This window comes from Schistocerca nitens, chromosome 4 (genome assembly GCF_023898315.1).
Source record: "Schistocerca nitens isolate TAMUIC-IGC-003100 chromosome 4, iqSchNite1.1, whole genome shotgun sequence".
NCBI classification, from domain to species: Eukaryota; Metazoa; Arthropoda; class Insecta; order Orthoptera; family Acrididae; genus Schistocerca; species Schistocerca nitens.
The window spans coordinates 945,982,223-946,006,068 of record NC_064617.1 but is presented as its reverse complement, the minus strand read 5'-3'; the positions used below and the strand labels follow the sequence as shown (position 1 = coordinate 946,006,068).

Sequence of the window (23,846 nt, the reverse complement as noted above, 5' to 3'; positions counted from 1 at the left end):
CTGGGGTATCGGCGAGGACCATTCGCAACCGTCTCCATGAAGCTGGGCTACGGTCCCGCACACCGTTAGGCCGTCTTCCGCTCACGCCCCAACATCGTGCAGCCCGCCTCCAGTGGTGTCGCGACAGGCGTGAATGGAGGGACGAATGGAGACGTGTCGTCTTCAGCGATGAGAGTCGCTTCTGCCTTGGTGCCAATGATGGTCGTATGCGTGTTTGGCGCCGTGCAGGTAAGCGCCACAATCAGGACTGCATACGACCGAGGCACACAGGGCCAACACCCGGCATCATGGTGTGGGGAGCGATCTCCTACACTGGCCGTACACCACTGGTGATCGTCGAGGGGACACTGAATAGTGCACGGTACATCCAAACCGTCATCGAACCCATCGTTCTACCATTCCTAGACCGGCAAGGGAACTTGCTGTTCCAACAGGACAATGCACGTCCGCATGTATCCCGTGCCACCCAACGTGCTCTAGAAGGTGTAAGTCAACTACCCTGGCCAGCAATATCTCCGGATCTGTCCCCCATTGAGCATGTTTGGGACTGGATGAAGCGTCGTCTCACGCGGTCTGCACGTCCAGCACGAACGCTGGTCCAACTGAGGCGCCAGGTGGAAATGGCATGGCAAGCCGTTCCACAGGACTACATCCAGCATCTCTACGATCGTCTCCATGGGAGAATAGCAGCCTGCATTGCTGCGAAAGGTGGATATACACTGTACTAGTGCCGACATAGTGCATGCTCTGTTGCCTGTGTCTATGTGCCTGTGGTTCTGTCAGTGTGATCATGTGATGTATCTGACCCCAGGAATGTGTCAATAAAGTTTCCCCTTCCTGGGACAATGAATTCACGGTGTTCTTATTTCAATTTCCAGGAGTGTATTTACACTAGACAGTACATCATATACAAACAGTTTCATGTGTTAAGTAAGTAAAAAAAAAAATATATCGTAGCAGGGACTGCGTTGTAGCGTCACTGAGTGAGAAGCGGTTTCCAGCACGTGCCCTCGAGGTGTCCAGACACCTGCCAGCGGCTGGGCAGTCATTAGCCTACTCTGAACGCCGCTGCCTAATAGCGGCCGCCCGGTCCACCCGCACCCGGCATTGCGCCAGGGCGGGGTCCGGCCATGGGCGACGCCTCCCTCCCTACCAGGGGGACCGCCGGCCGCCGCCCACCTCGTTCTCACGGTCGGGGTCGCGACTTGCTATATATACCGTCTGCCGAGTCGATGGGGGCACAGTTCAGCAGCAGCAGCAGCATCAGCAGCATGAAGGTCCTGGTGAGTGAGCGCTCCTTACTGCCACAGGAAGCCATCTGATAGTAGTTTTTTCGGCTGTAGGAATGAATAGCCGCTGACGAATTGACAGGAAGATAGAAGCCGTTACTTCTGCCACAAGTTACAGGTTCAAACGTTCTGAGCAAAGTTTGGATTTCTAAAGCGTTCTACAGTGCCTCTGTTTGGTTCTTAAAACAAAATCGTTGCTCGAATGGAAGTACTTGTTCAAATTAGTGATCGCCCCACTTGCAAGAAGGCCTTACTAATTTATTTCGTAGGATTTTGGTAGCTTTCACTGCAATCGTAAAGAAAGATCGCAGTAAATTGAACTAAACTACCATTGAGTACTGAGCTACACTGATTTGTGTAATAAAACTATAGAAGATGAGCTGAAATATGAAAAAATGCAGTCAATACAATGTAGTTGAAAAGCACATGAAAGCTACAGCTATTGATAAACACTGCAGTTCATCCTGGAGAAGAAGAGACCGAGGGAGAGATGTTAGAACATTAGTCAAAGTAGAAATCTGTAGAGTCAGAAAATTATGAAATAGGACACATGTGTTGAACACAACACTCCACTGGAACTCATAGTACTACTTAAAACGCAAAGGGAGTTAGTGTGGAAAATGAGCGGCGGTTTATCATTTTCTTGATAATATTCGTGTTGCGGACATGAGTACCATTACTATAAGGAAAGACAACAGACGGTGAAAAAGAGGTCTCAGTACTTATCATATGCATAATAACAAGCGAAGCTTATTTAAGGTTGTATGTGTCCTCGCAGTAACCATCAGAGCTATATAAATATGTGCAGCTTTGCAGTTTTAGCTTTGTTCCATCGTTCACAAGTAAAACGTTTAGTAATAGAACAACTGAAATAGTCTGCTTAAAAATTAACTTTGCCTTTCGGGAAACAAGAAACAATAAAAATAGTGCTGCAGATATAAAGCAGAAACAAGGTAGATATCCTCTTATATTCTCTCTAGAGCACATATTTAAATTCGAAACCGACGGCACAGATTTCAGTGATAAACCGAAAAGCTTCCTTCTTCCTCTTCTAGATGATTCAAATGGCTCTAAGCACTATGGGACCTAACATCTGAGGTCATCAGTCCCCTAAACTTAGAAATACTTAAACCTGATTAACCAAAGTACATCACATACATCCCTGCCCGAGGCAGGATTCGAACCTGCGACCGCAGCAGTCGCGTGGTTCCGGACTGAGGCGCTAGATCCGCTCGGCCACAGCGGCCGGCTCCCTCTTATAGAAAAAGGCAGTTATCAGTAACTGTTTCAAAGACCATACAGTGACATTCAGTTTGCTCACCAGTAGTATTTACGCATCGCAGATTGTTCACTGGTATACGTGCATAGTTGTAGTAGTAAATAAGAAATAAGAATAAACACACAGAGGACGTATTACAATCATCCCAGTACATGAGAGAGTTCATAAATATTTGTCAATGTGGGGCTAGTATGTTCGATGCAATAAACAGTAAAAAGTTGAAATATGTTGTATAAATAACGATAGTGGAAGAGGTCCTGATAGCTACAGAAAATGATGTTAGTAATGAACTGAAATACTCCTATTACACGGTACAGATCGACTTTGTAAGTTTTCCTAAACTCTTGGAAAGCCAACTCATTCGTTTTACACCTAAATATTTCATACTTGTAACTGTTCGTCAGCATACTTGCAAATAACAAAAAAAAAAAGGACAAAGTCCTATAAAAGTAATCTGCATGAGTGAGAGAATTCAGGAACCTCTTCTAACGTGGAAATAGATGAATACATCCAGCGGTTAAAACGAATAATAAATTTGAGCAAATAAAGCAGGGGTAGCTATAGAAAATTATGGATGTAGTGAAGATCAACCAGTTTTTCAGCCTAATTATTGAAATGTTGAATAAACCATGACACAAATGTTTTTCATGAGAGCTACCTTCAAAATATTCTATTTACTTTCTTGAATTTTCTGTATACCATTATAACTATTCGCTATGCATAAAAGCGTAAGGTTCTTGTAGGCACTGCACGTTTTCATCGGTGCTGAGAAAGAAGAGCGGGTTTACCAACCCACTGTTTGTTTCAGGTCGTCCTGAGCGCTATCCTCGCCGTGGCTCTGGCAAAGCCCGGCTACCTGGGAGCCGCCCGCGCCATCGCCGCCGCCCCCGCTATCGCCGCCGCCCCCGCGCTGGCCTACAGCGCTGCTCCTGCATTGGCCTACAGTGCTGCCCCCGCCGTCGTCGCCGCCCCCATCCACGCAGGATACGCCGCCTACGGCCCTGCCAACATCGCCCTCGGAGCTGACGGCATCCCCTTGGACACCCCTGAGGTAGCCGCCTCCAAGGCAGCCCACTTGAACGCCGTGGCTGAGACGCGCGTGCGGGACGCCATCGTGAACAGCGCCGCCGTCGTTGCCGCCGCCCCCGCTATCACCGCCCCCGCTATCGCTGCCGCCGCCCCCGCCGTCATCGACGCCAGGACCGTCGCCGCCCACGCCATCGCCGCCCCGGCCATCCGCTATGCTGCTGCCGCCCCCGCCGTGGCCTACTCCGCCATCCACCCTGGATACGCTGCATACGGACCGGCCAACATTGTGATCGGTCCCAACGGCGTTCCTCTGGATACCCCTGAGGTAGCTGCTGGAAAGGTGGCCGACGCCGTCGCCCATCTGGAAGCTAAGGCTCGCAACGGTCTGATCATCTGAACTGTCACCGATGGCGTTACGACGACTTGATGCAATAAATGGTACCTACGAGGCTTAATTTTTTTGAAAGTATTGCTGTGATACCTGAATAAAACTGTACATTTCACATTTGTCTTTTGTCATTCGTTTCCTTTCATTTCACGACAGAAGTAAATGAAAATGGATATCGGTACAAGCATTTTATAGAAGGAACTCGCCATCATATGGTGGCTACTGGGACAGTGGCATTGAGTCATATAGGCAATAAGTTCGATACTAGCAGACAGTTCTCTGTGCGTGGAAGTATGCAGAAATATTTGACCTGCTACGCTTTAACTGACTGTTAATATTAGGTCCTCAATATTTCTTGACAGATAGGAAATTTGAATAGAAGAGACATTTCAAAGTCAGAAATTTTATGAAAGCAAATGATGCCCCTGTACCGAATTAAAAAATTTAGGAAAAAAGTAAGTGGAATTTAACAGAAAGAAAACAATATGTCAAGCCAGATAAGCGACAGAGCAAACAGATACAACAGTCTTTTCCAATGTCATTCGCCTTGTAGAACCTTCTCTCTCAGATAGTGTTTCTTTGCCTGAATGGAAACAGATATTTTAGCGGAAACAGTGGAAACAGTAGGTAAAGATTTTTCATCACTTAAGAGTACTGAAAGGCAGTCAACATCAAATGAGTTTGTAGTTTTGTAATCCTTACTCAGGAAGCGAATCTACGTTTAAAATATGAAAAAAGGTCAAAAGCAAGCAGAAAACTAGCATCTCCCTACAAAGCTTTCTAGTCAGCTCATTTTCTGATACAGTACTGATATCAGAATTAATCTTCAGTGAAGTTTGCTATGGTATGAGCCAAGGCGTCGTATTAAAATTGTATGCCGTACTGGGACTCTCATATTATGTGGGTAATCCTCCTACCACCTATTTCTCACACACAGTGTGTTTCAATGCTGCTGGGGAATATTGCAAAAGATCATTCACTGAGTTCATTTCGATACAGAACTATTTGTCTTAAATATGTCGACCTGTATTTTCTTAAACATCTTACAGGTCACACCGACAACTTAAGTTCACGGTGCGGTAGCGGACACAATACGGTCGGCCGCACTTCAAAATACGCTCACCTCCAGTCACTTTGGCATGAGGGCGCTGCCACGAATGTGTACAATGATATGCAAGGATATTCTCACTGGAGCCTCACCGGCGGGTGTACCTAAGTTCAAACATCGACTCACAGAGCCCAATTTTTGTGTGTTTGCCATTTCATAGCATTTACAGACTTTCATAGCGGTCAGGGCTCGATGTCTATGGAATAGTCATTGTATAGAAGACTGCTTGAATAGCAAACCTTTGTATCTCTATATATATTTCAAGATTCAAATCTACTGTCAACAACTGTTGCTGCAACTACAGCAAATTCACGTATTATTTTTAATATTTGATATTAGATGTAGACTAAACTAATATCTCAATACTTTGATACGAACCGCATCAGTTCCTCGCTCCTGTGTCCACTAAAGAACAAAAAGCGTGCAAAGGAAGTTACAAGACATGGAAACTGAACTCAGTAATAATTGGTATACATTACAAAGGTGATTACTATCTGCAGACTAAACAGACATCTAGGGCGCTATCGTCCAGTTCCGCTCTGTTTATGCTAGTGTTTCACAGACCAAAGTCTTCACAAAACCACATAAAATAAAATCCTTACACGTAGCGTGTATCCACAGGACATGTGGCCTGTAATTGAAGAAGTGTCATGATGATCTCACCATTGGCAAAAGATTCCGGAATAGTCCCCCATTCTGATCTCCGGGAGGGGACTGCCAAGGGGGAAGTTACCATGATAAAAAGATTGAATAATCAACGAAAGGATAACGTTCTACGAGTTGGGGCGTGGAATGTCAGAAGGTTGAACGTGGTAGGGAAACTAGAAAATCTGAAAATGGAAATTCAAAGGCTCAATCTAGATATAGTAGGGGTCAGTGAAGTGAAGTAGAAGGAAGACAAGGATTTCTGGTCAGATGAGTATCGGGTAATATCAACAGCAGCAGAAAATCGTATAACAGATGTAGGATTCGTTATGAACAGGAAGGTAGGGCAGAGGGTGTGTTACTGTGAACATTTCAGTGACCGGGTTGTTCTAATCAGAATCGACAGCAGACCAACACCGACAACGATAGTTCAGGTATACATGCCGACGTCGCAAGCTGAAGATGAACAGATAGAGGAAGTGTATGACGATATTGAAAGGGTAATGCAGTATGTAAAGGGGGACGAAAATCTAATAGTCATGGGCAACTGGAATGCAGTTGTAGGAGGAGTAGAAGAAAAGGTTACAGGAGAATATGGGCTTGGGGCAAGGAATGAAAGAGGAGAAAGACTAATTAAGTTCTGTAACAAGTTTCAGCTAGTAATAGCGAATACCCAGTTCAAGAATCACAAGAGGAGGAGGTATACTTGGAAAAGGCCGGAGATACGGGAAGATTTCAATTAGATTACATCATGGTCATACAGAGATTCCGAAATCAGATACTGGACTGTAAGGCGTACCCAGGAGCAGATATAGACCCAGATCACAATGTAGTAGTGATGAAGAGTAGGCTGAAGTTCAAGACATCAGTCAGGAAGAATCAATACGCAAAGAAATGGGATACGGAAGTACTAAGGAATGACGAGATACGTTTGAAGTTCTCTAACGCTATAGATACAGCAATAAGGAATAGCGCAGTAGGCAGTACAGTTGAAGAGGAATGGACATCTCTAAAAAGGGCCATCACAGAAGTTGGGAAGGAAAACATAGGTACAAAGAAGGTAGCTGCGAAGAAACCATGGGTAACAGAAGAAATACTTCAGTTGATTGATGAAAGGAGGAAGTACAAACATGTTCCGGGAAAATCAGGAATACAGAAATACAAGTCGCTGAGGAATGAAATAAATAGAAAGTGCAGGGAAGCTAAGGCGAAATGGCTGCAGGAAAAAATGTGAAGACATCGAAAAAAATATGATTGTCGGAAGGACAGACTCAGCATACAGGAAAGTCAAAACAACCTTTGGTGACATTAAATGCAACGGTGGTAACATTAAGAGTGCAACGGGAATTCCACTGTTAAAAGCAGAGGAGAGAGCAAATAGGTGGAAAGAATACATTGAAAGCCTCTATGAGGGTGAATATTTGTCTGATGTGATAGAAGAAGAAACAGGAGTCGATTTAGAAGAGATAGGGGATCCAGTATTGGAATTTAAAAGAGCTTTGGAGGACTTACGGTCAAATAAGGCAGAAGGGATAGATAACATTCCATCAGAATTTCTAAAATCATTGGGGGAAGTGGCAACAAAACGACTATTCACGTTGGTGTGTAGAATATATGAGTCTGGCGACATACCATCTGACTTTCGGAAAAGCATCATCCACACAATTCCGAAGGCGGCAAGAGCTGACAAGTGCGAGAATTATCGCACAATCAGCTTAACAGCTCATGCATCGAAGCTGCTTACAAGAATAATATACAGAAGCATGGAAAAGAAAATTGAGAATGCGCTAGGTGACGATCAGTTTGGCTTTCGGAAAAGTAAAGGGACGAGAGAGGCAATTCTGACGTTACGGCTAATAATGGAAGCAAGGCTAAAGAAAAATCAAGACACTTTCATAGGATTTGTCGACCTGGAAAAAGCGTTCGACAATATAAAATGGTGCAAGCTGTTCGAGATTCTGAAAAATGTAGGGGTAAGCTATAGGGAGAGACGGGTCATATACAATATGTACAACAACCAAGAGGGAATAATAAGAGTGGACGATCAATAACGAAGTGCTCGTATTAAGAAGGGTGTAAGACAAGGCTGTAGCCTTTCGCCCCTACTCTTCAATCTGTACATCGAGGAAGCAATGATGGAAATAAAAGAAAGGTTCAGGAGTGGAATTAAAATACAACGTGAAAGGATATCAATGATACGATTCGCTGATGACATTGCTATCCTGAGTGAAATTGAAGAAGAATTAAATGATCTGCTGAACGGAATGAACAGTCTAACGAGTACACACTTATGGTTTGAGAGTAAATCGGAGAAAGACGAAGGTAATGAGAAGTAGTAGAAATGAGAACAGCGAGAAACTTAACATCAGGATTGATGGTCACGAAGTCAATGAAGTTAAGGAATTCTGCTACCTAGGCAGCAAATAACCAATGACGGACGGAGCAAGGAGGACATCAAAAGCAGATTCGCTATGGCAAAAAAGGCATTTCTGGCCAAGACAAGTCTACTAATATCAAATACCGGCCTTATTTTGAAGAAGAGATTTCTGAGGATGTACGTCTGGAGTACAGCATTGTATGGTAGTGAAACATGGACTGTGGGAAAACCGGAACAAAAGAGAATCGAAGCATTTGAGATGTGGTGCTATAGACGAATGTTGAAAATTAGGTGGACTGATAAGGTAAGGAATGAGGAGGTTCTACGCAGAATCGGAGAGGAAAGGAATATGTGGAAAACACTGAAAAGGAGAAGGGACAGGATGATAGGACATCTGCTAAGACATGAGGGATTGACTTCCATGGTACTAGAGGGAGCTGTAGAGGGCAAAAACTGTAGAGGTAGACAGAGATTGGAATACGTCAAGCAAATAATTGAGGACGTAGGTTGCAAGTGCTACTCTGAGATGAAGAGGTTAGCACAGGAAAGGAATTCGTGGCGGGCCGCACCAAACCAGTCAGTAGACTGATGACCAAAAAAAAGTGTCTGATACCTGCCGACAAAAGTGACAGTCAGTTATGCAGATGTTGACGGGAGAACTGGTATTGTGCTGTGTCACGTTGAGAACACTTGCTCTTGCGTGTAACAAAGGCACAGTTTCGACCCACTATGGCAACACATTTCGAATGAGTACCTGATAACATACGCGATTCAAAAGAGTTCGCATTAATTAAGGTTGTATTAGTGGGTCTCTCCTAATTGTAGTTGCTAGTGGTGTGGGACGAGCAATGCTTATAGATTTTCAACATTCCACATATTACTTTTGCGGCAGTTGAAAACCACATCACGGTTGGAGCAGACGTCATACACGGACAAAACGACTTTTATTGTTTGCTGTGGCTGTAGTGCCCTGGATGATCCATCGACCGAACTGTACTTCGAGTTAAAAATCATTTAATCTCGTTGTTTGAGCGCACTGCTTGTGACAGGACTGTAATTATTGCTCTGTCAGTACCCTCCCTATACTGTTCCTCTAAGTGTGTATTCTACAGAAAGTTCAGTGGTGCTTATTAACGGATCTTCTCTCACGTGAACCAACACCATCTTCTCAGTAAACTCTTCCGGGCTAAGTTGCCGTGGTCGATCTGTAGAACTTCTTCTCCCTGACGTTTCGTTCTCAACTACGGAGAACATCTTCCGAGGTGAGTCGACTCACCTTGGAAGATGTTCTCCGTAGTTGAAAACGAAACGTCATGGAGGAGAAGTTCTACAGATCGACCACGGCAACTTAGCCCGGAAGAGTTTACTGATAAAGACGCCGGCCGTGAAAGCCTACATGGAATGACCATTTTCTCAATTTCTGCTGTCGACAGCCTTAGAAACTTTTGTGTGACGTAAACGGCATAGTGTCTCAAAATTTGTTACCAGTGGCCAAAAATTTGTTCCAATTTTTGCGATAATATTTGTTCCAATTTTTGTGATAATATTTGTTCCAATTTTTGTGATAGCTGGAATGATGGACTTACGAAACGTATGTACTGAGAGGTTAGAATTACAAGTGCAGCTACTTACAGCGTGGGATGTAATTGTCGTATTGCAGCGTAACTTGGTAGATATTTTAATGTGTCAATTTGCAAACGACTTAGGCTCAAAAAAAAGTAGTTCGAATTTTGGCTACCAGATACAAATCAGGCTCTGTGAAAGCAAGAAAGACGCTTAGAAATATTTTCATATGTAACGGATTAGGAACGAGAAGCGTGCAAAAACGTCAGACAAGTGAGAAAGGCATAATGTTGATTTTTATTATTAAGCGCTGCTTACACAGTTTGTTCAAAATGAGCACTGGAGACGTCGAAAAGACACGCTTTCGTTAGATGACGTGATGAACAGTTCCTCGTAGAGGTTCCAGTGGGATCTGAGCAACGTGTTCCAATATATTGGCCTTCAGATCACGTAAAGCCCGAACTTGTCCCTAGTAAACGCGTTCTTTTAGATACCCTGAGAGCCACATCAGGTTGTATTCCAGGCTATGTACCTGGAAAACCTATGGAGATAACCCGATTGTGGACCACTGCTTTAAGCAGATTTCTCACTGGGCGAGCAACATGAGGTCTTACCTCATTTTGCATGAAAACAGTGATTTCCACACAGTTGCGCTCTCCAAAGCAGGAATCACGTACTGTACAAGGGGGTGTCGATGACGTGCAGACGTCACAGTACATCTGACAGACGCTTTGGGTGTATTCTCTAGAAAGAAGACTGGACCGAGAATGAAGGTGCTTGTGAATCGACACCACACAGTCACAAAAAGTGTGTGTAATGGCCCTTCGTGCACAACACGCGGCTTAACAGCACCCCGAATTCGGCAGTTCTGTGTATTCACTGCACCATTTAGTGTAAAATGTGCCGCGTCACTCCATAAAATATTGTCTGGCCACGTGTCATCAACTTCAATACGTGCCAGAAACCGAAGAGACAATTCAAAACAGGAGGCCTTCCTCGCCGAGATGCCACACGAAGCTCACTCGTGTTTTCGAATTTCATTATCAACTTCTTTAAATCATTTGATGACGTCGGGCCTCACTCAGGCCTTTCAGTCGGCGATACTCTCTCAATCCAGCATAGAAGAAAGAACAGATACCATCTTCACATTGTTAAGGCTAACCGGTCATTGACCTTCTTCTGTGCTGGATGCACATGCATTGCCCGAACTCTTACGGGACTCGGTAAGATTGTCTGTCGCGAGTAATGAGCGTAGTGGCAGGGGCACTACGAATGTAGTATGTACACATTAAGTTGGAAATGTGGGTCTCGCGCAACATGCAAGGGATAAATCTCTGCAGTCGCACTATCCTTTGTGCCCTAGGTGGCTCAGATGGGTAGACCGTCTGCCTTGTAAGCAGGAGATCCCGGCTTCGAGTCCCGGTTGGGGCACACATTTTCAACTGTCCCTGTTGATGTATATCAACGCATGTCGACAGCTTAGGGTCTTGATTCAATTAGCATATTGAACATGTTTTGCGCCAACCATACGGAAATTAATAATTCGATTTGACACTAATTGTTGCTTTTCATGCGGTTTTTGGCTCAGGATAATTAAAAACCGATGGGATTAATACATTTTATGCGGTTTTTAGCCTCCGAACAATTAAAAACCGATTGTTCCCATCCGATGTGATATGACCTTGCCGTGGTGGATGGGCTTACGTAACTAACAGTATCACTCCTATACACCCATGCACACTGAGTAATACAGTTTGTTTAACGTCAAACTTACACCTTAAGCATTACTGTATGATTCATTTGTGATTTACAGTCGACCACTATTAAATTATGATGCTTACACCGCCATCTATTGCTATATTTTGTAGCTATTTATTTTTCTTCTGCCACACGTTTTCCCCCTTCTCCAACAATATACCGTTGCAATTTGACGCCCGCCGGTGTGGCCGAGCGGTTATAGGCGCTTCAGTCTGGTACTGCGCGACCGCTACGATCGCAGGTTCAAATCCTGCCTCGGGCATGGATGTGTGTGATGTCCTTAGGTTAGTTAGGTTTAAGTAGTTCTAAGTTCTAGGGGACTGATGACGTCAGATGTTAAGTCCGATAGTGCTTAGAGCCATTTGAACCATTTTGCAATTTGACGTCATTCTGACCAGTGGTGATATTTCTACAGCGGTTTGAAAGTTTAACTATAATCACCCTGTATATCGAAAATTGGATGGACTGATAAGAACAGGAATACGGAAGTTCCCTGCAGAATTAGGGATACAGGAACATATGGAAAACACGGACAAGAGGAAGAGACAGGACAACAGGACACGTGTTAAGACATCAGGGTCCAGCCTCCATCGTACTAGAGGGAGCTGCAGAATGTAAAAACTAAAGGGGAAGACTAATAATAATAATGACGTGTGGCTAGGGCCTCCCGTCGGGTACACCGGTCGCCTAGTGCAGGTCTTTGGAGTTGACGCCACTTCGGCGACCTGCGCGTCGATGGGGATGAAATGATGATGATGATTAGGACAACACAACACCCAGTCCCTGAGCGGAGAAAATCTCCGACCCAGCCGGGAATCGAACCCAGGCCCTTTGAATTGACAGTCTGTCACGCTGACCACTTTTTTTTCCTGCTCTTTTTTTTCTTTTTCTCTTTTTTTAACTCTGTCCACTGCACTTTTTTTTATAATGTCAGACTTACAACCTTTGCTGACATACATGTTACCACTCAGCTACCGGGAGCGGACAAGGGAAAGACTGAGACTGGAATACATGAAGCAAATAATTGAGAAGGTAAGGTGTATGTACCACACTGATACGAATATGTTAGCACAGGAGAGGAATTAATGCCAAACCCGTAGAACCAACTGCAAGACTGATGTACGCCCCTCTCCCTCCCCCAAATAAAAAGTTATTGAGTTATTCTCTGCACTATAACACTCAGTGAACGAAAGTAGCAACAGAGACCCTACGAACTAAACGAAGCTGTGCCAGTCTTACATTAAAAGGAAACGTCGGTGAACAGTTGGCAACAGTGAGAGTCCTTGAAAAACCAATTGCACAGTTTGGGGTAAAAAAAAAAGCCAGCTGGCAACGCCCTGGTTGGTGGCTCAGGTACACGCCTGCTGGAGGAGGCCCCAGGGGCGTGAGGTCACACGCAAGTGCGTGCGGGCGGGTCCGGTCCGGTCCACGGAAGGACGCGCCAGCCGGCAACTTTCACGGGCAGCCGGCCCTCCTATATATACGCAGGCGGGCGCCGAATCGGCACAGTTCAGCTGTAGCGCCGCACATCCCGCACTCACAGCAGCATGAAGGTCCTGGTGAGTGGTCTCCACACCTGCTGCAGGCGTTCGTGCTGGGAGCCGGGTCTCGCGTCCGTTAACAGCTCCGTCTCGAACGAACGTTTCGTCAGCTTTCCTTCTCATTTTCTTCAGACGTAGTACTGGATTCTTGTAAGGAAGGAGTTACGCCGGCGACTCCTGACAAACTCCTAGAACAACGCTGGAAGATGGGGTGTTGGAAACACCGTGAAATTTTGCTTGAAGACATAATAATTTATCAGCTGACATCGCGAGATTTCATCTTGGAGATAAACATGTAGTAACGTAATACTTCAGGCTAATGCCAACGAGTTTAAGTTTTTCACAATGCATAACATCTGTTAGGGAATATATATACTAAGATGGTATATGTTCTTTCAGTGATGTCCGAAAGAACACATACCATCTTAAAATATATATATATATATATATATATATATATATATATATATATATATATATATATAGTCCTCACCGGCCACTTGACCATCTTCTTCTTGTGTGCGAATGCACAAACAGTGCCCGAACTATTACGGGAATCGGCAACGCGCCGCGAGTAATGAGTATAATGGGCGGGGGGCACTACGAATGTAGTGCGGGACAATACATTGAGAATGTGGGTTTCGCGGGAGGCGTGCCAGAGATAGATCCCTACAGTCGCGCTATCCTCTGTGTCCTCGGTGGCTCAGATGGACAACGGTAGCTCAGCGTGTTCGGTCAGAGGACTGCGATAGAGCGTCTGCCATGTGAGCAGGAGATCCCGGGTTCGAGTCCCAGTCGGGGCACACATTTTCATCTGTCCCCGTTGACGTATGTCAACGCCTGTAAGCAGCTAAGGGTGTTCAATTCATTGTAATCTGTTAAAGAAGTTAGTCGTTCTCTTCCGTTTTGTCGATGTTATATGTAAGATGTGTCCGGTCTCGTTCTCTGTCCACTGTCATTTTATCATTGAGTGTGTTGTAAGAAGATACAAGATGGCAGCTCGATATTTAAACAACGTGAGACCAGTCTGCTTTTCCGTTATTAATGATTTTTGTTCCCTGTACATGCCATTATAGAACGGCCGAAGTAGCTGCTGAAATGGATTACACTGCTAACTTACTTTCGTCTCATTCTTTTTCATTTTTGTCCTCCTTGCTTACCGTGGTCAGTGTGTCCTGTGTATAACTCTAACGGATTCTGATTTCAATTACAATCTTCAGTCAAGATACTAGTTCAACAGGGAGTATATAAAAGTAGGAAGCATTTCAGGCTCATGTCACACGTTATTTGCTGGAAGGAACCTCCAGTGATATGTTGATAATTGAAAAGTGGTAAGATTACAGTTTGATGATGTTTCCAAAGAACGTGCGATATTTTCGCTTAGCTGTCTGTCGAATTGTTCCAGAAAATATGACTACTTTTCATAATTGTTATTCCATTGCTATTACTATATCAAACTACTCCAACTCTTGTACATGAGAAGTGCGATGACACCAAGACTTACGTCATTGTACTATAGATTATATTGCTTAAATAGCATTAGGGTAGGTGCAGTATGCCTTATCAACACCAAATTGTATTACATTGTGCTGTTCAACAGGAACTGTTTAAGTTGAGCATTCTGCTTATCTTTCAAAAGTGAGCTAGTTATCTAGATTATTTACACGCATAATTCCAGATTTGGAATTCACCACCAGAAGTGCTGCATCGGTCCTTATACATGGGAAGAGGGGAGAAATTGCTAAAATGTGGTAGCCAGGGCTGACTGATACCTATTGTATGTGGTCTGCAGGTATTCAGTATACACTTGAGTCACCAGCATGGTCACAGAACACGCCAACAGCATATGTTCGTCTGAGAACTAGTAGAGGATAAAAGAAATGTAGCCCAAAAATGTTAACACCTAGAGACATTTAGCTTAAAAATTAAGACATAAAAGTAGATAGTAAAAGGGAAAAATAAAGGTCTATAACAAATATAGTTTATTAAAGGCACAACAGAGATGACTGCAATGTGTGGAAGAGTGTTTCCTTTAACACTTGAGGTATTCATATGAAGTTCTTAATGAGTTCGACAGTGTCTTCAAAACTCAGTGGAAAGAAAGAGTGAAATCTCAACGTTTGCAGGTCGTCCTGAGCGCCATCATGGCCGTGGCCCTCGCTAAGCCCGGCTACCTCGGAGCAGCTCGCGCCATCGCCGCCGCCCCCGCTATCGCCGCCGCCCCCGCACTGGCCTACGGTGCTGCTCCTGCACTGGCCTACGGCGCTGCCCCCGCCGTGGTCGCCGCCCCCATCCACGGCGGATACGCCGCCTACGGCCCTGCCAACATCGTCCTCGGAGCCGACGGCATCCCCCTGGACACCCCTGAGGTGGCCGCCTCCAAGGCAGCCCACCTGAATGCCGTGGCTGAGACGCGCGCTCGTGACGCCTTCGTCAACAGCGCCGCCATCGTTGCCGCCGCCCCCGCTATCTCCGCCCCCGCCATCGCCGCCGCCGCCCCCGCTGTCATCGACGCCAGGACCATTGCCGCCCACGCCATCGCCGCCCCGGCTCTCCGCTATGCTGCCGCCCCCGCTGTGGCCTACTCCGCCGTCCACCCTGGGTACGCCGCGTACGGACCTGCCAACATTGTGATCGGCCCTAACGGCGTGCCTCTGGACACCCCTGAGGTGGCTGCTGGCAAGGTGGCCGACGCCGTCGCCCACCTGGAGGCTAAGGCCCGCAACGGTCTGATCCTCTGAACTGTCCTGCTCTGAAGAGTTCTTGCAGAACATTTCAGAACTGTACAAACATTCGTGCTGTAAATAAAACATGTACATTACATAGAAACGATTTACTTTCACCTCATTCAAAAATAATATTCCTTGATTTGAAGTACAATATATAGGTTGGTCAGAAAGAGTGTGAAGAGCGTGAAGGATGCAGCATAGAGTTTGTGCTAAGAAATAACTGTTCAGAAAATAATTTGATACTTTATGCCATTTACGAATTACTTAGCGTTGAAGTTAGCCAATGAGGAAATTCAAGCACTTTAAAAAAAATAAAAATAAAAATAAAAAAAATAAAAAAAGGTTCAAATGGCTCTGAGCCCTATGGGACTTAACATCAGAGGTCATCAGTCCCCTAGAACTTAGAACTACTTAAACCTAACTAACCTAAGGACATCACACACAGTCATGCCCGAGGCATGATTCGAACCTCCGACCGTAGCGGTCGCGCGGTTCTAGACTGAAGCGTCTAGAACCGCTCGGCCACAGCGGCTGGCTTTCAAGCACTTGAAATTCAAGCACTTGTACATGTTAAAACGCGATAACGCTCAGGCATCTGTGTGCCCATGAGTTACATGTTCAAGTTCTCATTACCAGTTAAAACGTGCCTTTTTCGGAAGCGACAAATTAAAACAGGATGAGCAAAAGCTATGTTCGGTCGGTTTGAGGAAACTAAACGAAGAACACTTTTCACGTTTGGTAACACCGTTTCTGGCAGACTGCTTGAATTTGCGCCCGCGACCTGACTGGCTGAATTCACGCTAAATAACACAGAAATGGTGCAACGTATCAAATTTTTTTCCTTCACAATAATTTCTCAACATAGCGTTCGCTTAAGCAGCCTTATAAGCTTTTCAGACTGTTTTTGACCGTCCTGTATTTGTTTTCGCTTAATCTATGACATTGGTCTTTTTCTGGCTGAGCTACGTGTGAATATGTTCACTGCTACTTACTGGATTGTCAGAAGGAGTTGAAACTTAGTAATCTTAGTAATACCGAGTTGTTAGATTAGAAACTAGAAACAGAAACCTCCAGTTGTAATTCAAGAAGTAGTAAATTCCATGAAGCAGAAGAGCAACACCATGTGGATGCAATGAGTAACATATAAATGACTAATATGAAATTACGAACACAACTTTGGAAATCTGCTAGTAGAAGGTCCTCGTTTCTAGACGCTGCATTGTAAACCTAACTAAATGTCGTTACAGTATTGCTATCTGATTTGAACTAGAATATATTCATCACAGGTCATCGGGGCTTATTTCGAAGCGGAACCTATCACTGAAGACTATTCTACTCCACTCACTGCTATACCAGGCCGAATACGTGTCCAGAGATGCTCTAGTGCGGTGGTACACCAACCTGACTGCCGCTCGCCATCCAGCCCGGTAGCCAGAAGTGATCGTCTGGGGTGCCATTTCATTTCAAAGAAGGACCCTTTTGGTTGTAATCCACGACACCTTTATAGAACAGTGGAACGTCAACGGTAATACACTCGATTTTGTTGCCCTTTATGGCAAGGCATCCTGGGCTTACATTTCAGCAACATAATGTCCTTCTGCAAACGGCGAGAGTTTGCTTGTCTTCATGCTTGCTAAACCCTAACTTGGCCTGCAAGGTCTCTGAATCTCTCCCCAACTGAGAACGTTTGGAGCATTATGGGCAGGGCCCTAGACCCAGCTCGGGATTTTGACCAACTAAGACGTCAGTTAGGCAGAATTTGGCACGATATCCCTCAAGAGAAAGTCATGCAACTCTGTCAGTCAGCGCCAAGCCGACTAACTGCTTGCATTAGCTCCAGAAGTGGACCAACAAGTCACTGACTTGTTCAACTTGCGAATCTACTTCAATAGTGGGAAAAAGTTCGGGATACAAAATTCAGCTTATGTGTCGGTAATAAAGTGGTAGTGCGACCTCCAGACTAAATGAGAGGAAATGCACATCACAGTAAACCGTAAGTAATTACTTCTTTACACAAGAAGTCGCGACGTGAACTGTTTGGTAAAAATAACAAAACTGTATTATTGTAGAGCCCACTGATGATGCCTTAGAACAAGAAAAGGGCGAAACAAGAGTGGGAAAAATAAATTAAGCTGCAGGAAGAAAAGGCGGCTTTATTTACAAAACAAGTACATTTGAGTCTATACAAAAATCTAAATGAACTATCCAGATGGTCTCTTATTTCATATATCTTTGGGCCACGATCTGCGGAAGTTGATGGGAACACATTTTCCACTCTGTTTAACCAAACCGACAACTTCACTTAAAACATGCTACACACACACAAACACACACGCACACACACACAAATTTACTCAAGGCGCCGCTATTCTATTGGCTACACAAATCGCAGATGCGAGAAACCAGGTAGGCTACGCAATGCGCTGCTATTTCAGGGTTCAATATGCAAAATCAAAGAACGGACCAAAGGAATTACACGCTATCCAACTTATTAGTTGGTAAACCGATTTGAAGTGCGAGTCCACAGCAATTGGCGTGATCTGTGCCGCCGCGGCTCAGCCGATTCCAGCGAAAGTTGGCGGAAGTGAGCAAAGACGCTTCTCTCATCGGAAATATTACGGCAAAAGCAGTGGGTTTATCATTCGACATAATTAAGTATTGAGTATTTATCGAAACAAATCACAAACTGAACACGTGATCGTAAACGTAGCGGGATTGGACACAAAACTATCATATAATTTACAAAAATTACTAGGAAATAAAGTGATTACTCTAAGAATTGCACTAATGTGTTTACGGAGTGGCTAAGTGTAGTGTCCATGACTTCACAAAGCCAGGAGCCACACTCACATGCCATGTAGTGTGAGCAAACATCAAAAGTGTTCGCACAAAGAAAACCACCTGAAAATTTACAAAACCTGCAGAAAACGCGCGCCTCTCATTTAAGAAAATTTATCTTAATGTTTTTAACACGAAAGAACATTGTTGTTGTTGTTGTTGTTGTTGTCTTCACTCCTGAGACTGGTTTGATGCAGCTCTCCATGCTACTCTATCCTGTGCAAGATTCTTCATCTCCCAGGTACTTACTGCAACCTACATCCTTCTGAATTTGTTTAGTGTTTTGATCTCTTAGTCTCCTTCTACGATTTTTACCCTCCACGCTGCCCTCCAATGCTAAATTTGTGATCCTTTGATGCCACAGAACATGTCCTATCAACCGGTCCCTTCTTCTTGTCAAGTTGTGCCACAAAATCCTCTTCTCCCCAATTCTATTCAATACCTCCTCATTAGTTATGTGATCTACCCATCTAATATTCAGCATTCTTCTGTAGCACCACATTTCGAAAGCTTCTATTCTCTTCTTTCCCAAACTATTTATCGTCCATATTTCACTTCCATACATGGCTACACTCCATACAAATACTTTCAGAAACGATTTCCTGACATTTAAATCTATACTCGATGTTAACAAATTTCTCTTTTTCAGAAACGCTTTCCTTGCCATTGCCAGTCTACATTTTATATCCTCTCTACTTCGACCATCATCAGTTATTTTGCCCCCAAATAGCAAAACTCCTTTACTACTTTAAGTGTCTCATTTCCTAATCTAATTCCCTCAGCATCACCAGACTTAATTCGACTACATTCCACTATCCTCGTTTTTCTTCTGTTGATGTTCATCTTATATCCTCCTTTCAAGACACTGTCCATTCTGTTCAACTGCTCTTCAAAGTCCTTTGCTGTCTCTGACAGAATTACAACGTCATCGGCGAACCTCAACGATTTTATTTCTTCTCCATGGACTTTAATGTATCTTTTCTTTCCTTTACTGCTTGCTCAATATACAGATTGAATAACATCGGGGACAGGCTACAACCCTGTCTCACTCCCTTCCCAACCGCTGCTTCCCTTTCATGCCCCTCGACTCTTATAACTGCAATCTGGTTTCTGTACAAATTGTAAATAGCCATTCGCTCCCTGTATTTTACCCCTGCCACCTTTAGAAGTTGGAAGAGAGTATTCCAGTCAACATTGTCAAAAGCTTACTCTAAGTCCACAAATGCTAGAAATGTAGGTTTGCCTTTCCTTAATCTATTTTCTAAGATAAGTCGTAGGCTCAGTATTGCCTCATGTGTTCCAACATTTCTGCGGAATGCAAACTGATCTTCGCCGAGGTCGGCTTCTATCAGTTTTTCCATTCGTCTGTAAATAATTTCGCCTGTCTCATACATCTTGCTCACCAGATGGTAGAGTTTTGTCAGGACTAGCTCACCCAAGGCCGTCAGTAGTTCCAATGGAATGTTGTCTACTCCTGGGGCCATGTTTCGACTCAGGTCTTTCAGTGCTCTGTCAAACTCATCACGCAGTATTGTATCTCCCATTTCATCTTCATCTACATCCTCTTCCAGTTCCATAATATTGTCCTCAAGTACATCGCCCTTGTATAGATCCTCTATATACTCCTTCCACCTTTCTGCATTCCCTTCTTTGCTTGGAACTGGGTTTCCATCTGAGCTCTTGATATTCGTACAAGTGGCTCTCTTTTCTCCAAAGGTCTCTTTAATTTTCCTTTAGGCAGTATCTATCTTACACCTAGTGAGATAAGCCTCTACATCCTTACATTTGTCCTCTAGCCATTCCTGCTTAGCCATTTTGCACTTCCTGTCGATCTCATTTTTGAGACGTTGGTATTCCCTTTAGCCTGCTTCATTTACTGCGTTTTTATATTATCTCCTTTCATCAATTACATTCAATATTTCTTCTGTTACTCAAGGATTTCTACTAGCCCTCGTCTTTTTACCTACTTGATCCTCTGCTGCCTTCACTACTTCATCCCTCAGAGCAACCCATTCTTCTTCTAGTGTATTCGTTTCCCTCATTCCTGTCAATTGTTCCCTTATGCTCTTCCTGAAACTCTGTACAACCTCTGGTTCTTTCAGTTTATCCAGGTCCATCTCCTTAAATTCCTACCTTTTTGCAGTTTCTTCAGTTTTAATCTACAGTTCATAACCAACAGATTGTGGTCAGAGTCCACATCTGCCCCTGGAAATGTCTTACAATTTAAAACTTGGTTCCTAACTCTCTGTCTTACCATTATATAATCTATCTGATACCTTCTAGTATCTCCAGGATTCTTCCATGTATACAACCTTCTTTTATAATTCTTGAACCAAGTGTTAGCTATGATTAAGTTATGCTCTGTGCAAAATTCTACCAGACGGCTTCCTCTTTCATTTCTCTCCCCCAATCCATATTCACCAACTATGTTTCCTTCTCTCCCTTTTCCTACTCTCGAATTCCAGTCACACACGACTATTAAATTTTCGTCTACCCTCACTACCTGAATAATTTCTTTTATCTTATCATACATTTCATCAATTTCTTCATCATCTGCAGAGCTAGTTGGTATATAAACTTGTACTACTGTAGTAAGCATGGGCTTCGTGTCTATCTTGGCCACAATAATGCGTTCACTTTGCTGTTGGTAGTAGCTTACCCGCACTCCTATTTTTTATTCATTATTAAACCTACTCCTGCATTACCCCTATTTGATTTTGTATTTATTAACCCTGTATTTACCTGACCAAAAGTCTTGTCCCTCCTGCCACCGAACTTCGCTAATTCCCACTATATCTAACTTCAATCTATCCATTTCCCTTTTTAAATTTTCTAACCTACCTGCCCGATTAAGGGATCTGACATTCCACGCTCCGATCCGTAGAACGTCAGTTTTCTTTCTCCTGATAACGACGTCCTCTTGTTTAATCTGCGCCCGGAGATCCGAATGGGGGACTATTTTACCTCCGGAATATTTTACCGAAGAGGACGCCATCATCATTTAACCATACAGTAAAGCTGCATGCCCTCGGGAAAAATTACGGCTGTAGTTTCCCCTTGCTTTCAGCCCTTCGCAGTACCAGCACAGCAAGGCCGTTTTGGTTAGTGTTGCCATGCCAGATCAGTCAATCATCCAGACTGTTGCCCCTGCAACTACTGAAAAGGCTGCTGCCCCTCTTCAGGAACCACACGATTGTCTGGCCTCTCAACAGATACCCCTCCGTTGTGGTTGCACCTACGGTACGGCCATCTGTATCGCTGAGGCACGCAAGCCTCCCCACCAACGGCAAGGATCGTGGTTCATGGGGGTAGGGAAAGAACATTACAAAAGCGAAATACTGTTTCCATTCGGGCGCTCATTCTGTATCCACCACGCTCATTCTGTCTGCACCACACGTGGAGTGAACACAACACATATAGAAACACATCAAAAATCACAAAATAACTACGTAAAACTTACGGCAATACAATTCCTGTCCTTAATCTAGAGCACTTCCTATCTATATTTGTCCACAGGATGCATTCCTATGGACACTGAAAGTACCACTTGGGAAAGCTCGCCAACATACACCCCGATACACATCACAAAGAAAATACCATAAACTATTATCTTCTCCCCACAAAATTTGTGCCACGAACTGAAATCATTTGTACTAAAGTGAAAAAAACTATACTGATCTCTCCTGTCGTGTTAACTCCCTAAGACCTACCTGCTCTTACTACACTACTGGCCATTAAAATTGCTACACCACGAAGATGACGTGCTACAGACGCAAAGTTTACATCTACATCTACATGATTACTCTGCAATTCACATTTAAGTGCTTGGCAGAGGGTTCATCCAACCACAATCATACTATCTCTCTACAATTCCACTCTCGAACAGCGCGCGTGAAAAACGAACACCTAAACCTTTCTGTTCGAGCTCTGATGTCTCTTATTTTATTTTGGTGATCATTCCTACCTATGTAGGTTGGGCTCAACAAAATATTTTCGCATTCGGAAGAGAAAGTTGGTGACTGAAAATCCGTAAATAGATCTCGCCGCGACGAAATACGTCATTGCTTTAATGACTTCCATCCCAACTCGCGTATCATATCTGCCACACTCTCTCCCCTATTACGTGATAATACAAAACGAGCTGCTTTTTTTTGCACCCTTTTGATGTCCTCCGTCAATCCCACCTGGTAAGGATCCCACACCGCGCAGCAATATTCTAACAGAGGACGAACGAGTGTAGTGTAAGCTGTCTCTTTAGTGGACTTGTTGCATCTTCTAAGTGTCCTGCTAACGAAACGCAATCTTTGGCTCGCCTTCCCCACAATATTATCTATGTGGCCTTTCCAACTGAAGTTGTTCGTAATTTTAACACCCAGGCACTTAGTTGAATTGACAGCCTTGAGAATTGTACTATTTATCGAGTAATCGAATTCCAACTGATTTCTTTTGGAACTCACGTGGATCACCTCACACTTTTCGTTATTTAGCGTCAACTGCCACCTGCCACACCATACAGCAATCTTTTCTAAATCGCTTTGCAACTGATACTGGTCTACGGATGAACTTACTAGACAGTAAATTACAGCATCATCTGCGAACAACCTAAGAGAACTGCTCAGATTGTCACCCGGGTCATTTATATAGATCAGGAACTGCAGAGGTCCCAGGACGCTTCCCTGGGGAACACCTGATATCACTTCAGTTTTACTCGATGATTTGCCGTCTATTACTACAAAGTACGACCTTCCTGACAGGAAATCATGAATCTAGTCGCACAGCTGAGACGATACCCCATCGGCCCGGAGCTTGATTAGAAGTCGCTTGTGAGGAACGGTGGCAAAAGCCTTCCGGAAATCCAGAAACACGGAATCAATCTGAGATCCCCTGTCGATAGCGGCCATTACTTCGTGCGAATAAAGAGCTAGCTGCGTTGCACTAGAACGAAGTTTTCTGAAACCATGCTGATTACGTATCAATAGATCGTTCCCTTCGAGGTGATTCATAATGTTAGAATACAGTATATGCTTCAAAACCCTACTGCAAACCGACGTCAATGATATAGGTCTGTAGTTCGATGGATTACTCCTGCTACCCTTCTTAAACACTGGTGCGACCTGCGCAATTTTCCAATCTATAGGTACAGATCTGTCGGTGAGCGAGCGGTTGTGTATGATTGCTAAGTAGGGACCTATTGTATCAGCATAATCAGAAAGCAACCTAATCGGTATACAATCTGGACCTGAAGACTTGCCCGTATCAAGCGATTTGAGTTGCTTCGCAACTCCTAAGCTATCTACTTCTA

The 23,846-nt window shown here is 44.1% G+C and overlaps 2 protein-coding genes across 2 annotated transcripts; both read left to right on the top strand.

Annotated features, from left to right (window-relative positions):
* The first annotated feature begins 1,115 nt into the window (after positions 1–1,115).
* Positions 1,116–4,100, top strand: LOC126253614 (cuticle protein 18.7-like). Its single transcript, XM_049955081.1, has 2 exons — positions 1,116–1,283; positions 3,377–4,100. Exons 1-2 carry the CDS (start codon positions 1,131–1,133, stop codon positions 3,992–3,994), a joined length of 771 nt encoding a protein of 256 aa, XP_049811038.1. The 5' UTR covers positions 1,116–1,130; the 3' UTR covers positions 3,995–4,100.
* Positions 4,101–12,841: 8,741 nt separating this feature from the next.
* On the top strand, positions 12,842–15,806 carry LOC126253615 (cuticle protein 18.7-like). The gene is made up of 2 exons (XM_049955082.1): positions 12,842–12,995; positions 15,104–15,806. Exons 1-2 carry the CDS (start codon positions 12,984–12,986, stop codon positions 15,716–15,718), a joined length of 627 nt encoding a protein of 208 aa, XP_049811039.1. The 5' UTR covers positions 12,842–12,983; the 3' UTR covers positions 15,719–15,806.
* Positions 15,807–23,846: the final 8,040 nt, after the last annotated feature.

Bases quoted from the DNA above. Each gene is read 5' to 3' on its own strand.
- LOC126253614 (XM_049955081.1), top strand. From the start codon at position 1,131: ATGGGCGACGCCTCCCTCCCTACCAGGGGGACCGCCGGCCGCCGCCCA. The intron at 1,284-3,376 runs GTGAGTGAGCGC...TGTTTGTTTCAG, and splicing joins TCAGCAGCATGAAGGTCCTG to GTCGTCCTGAGCGCTATCCT.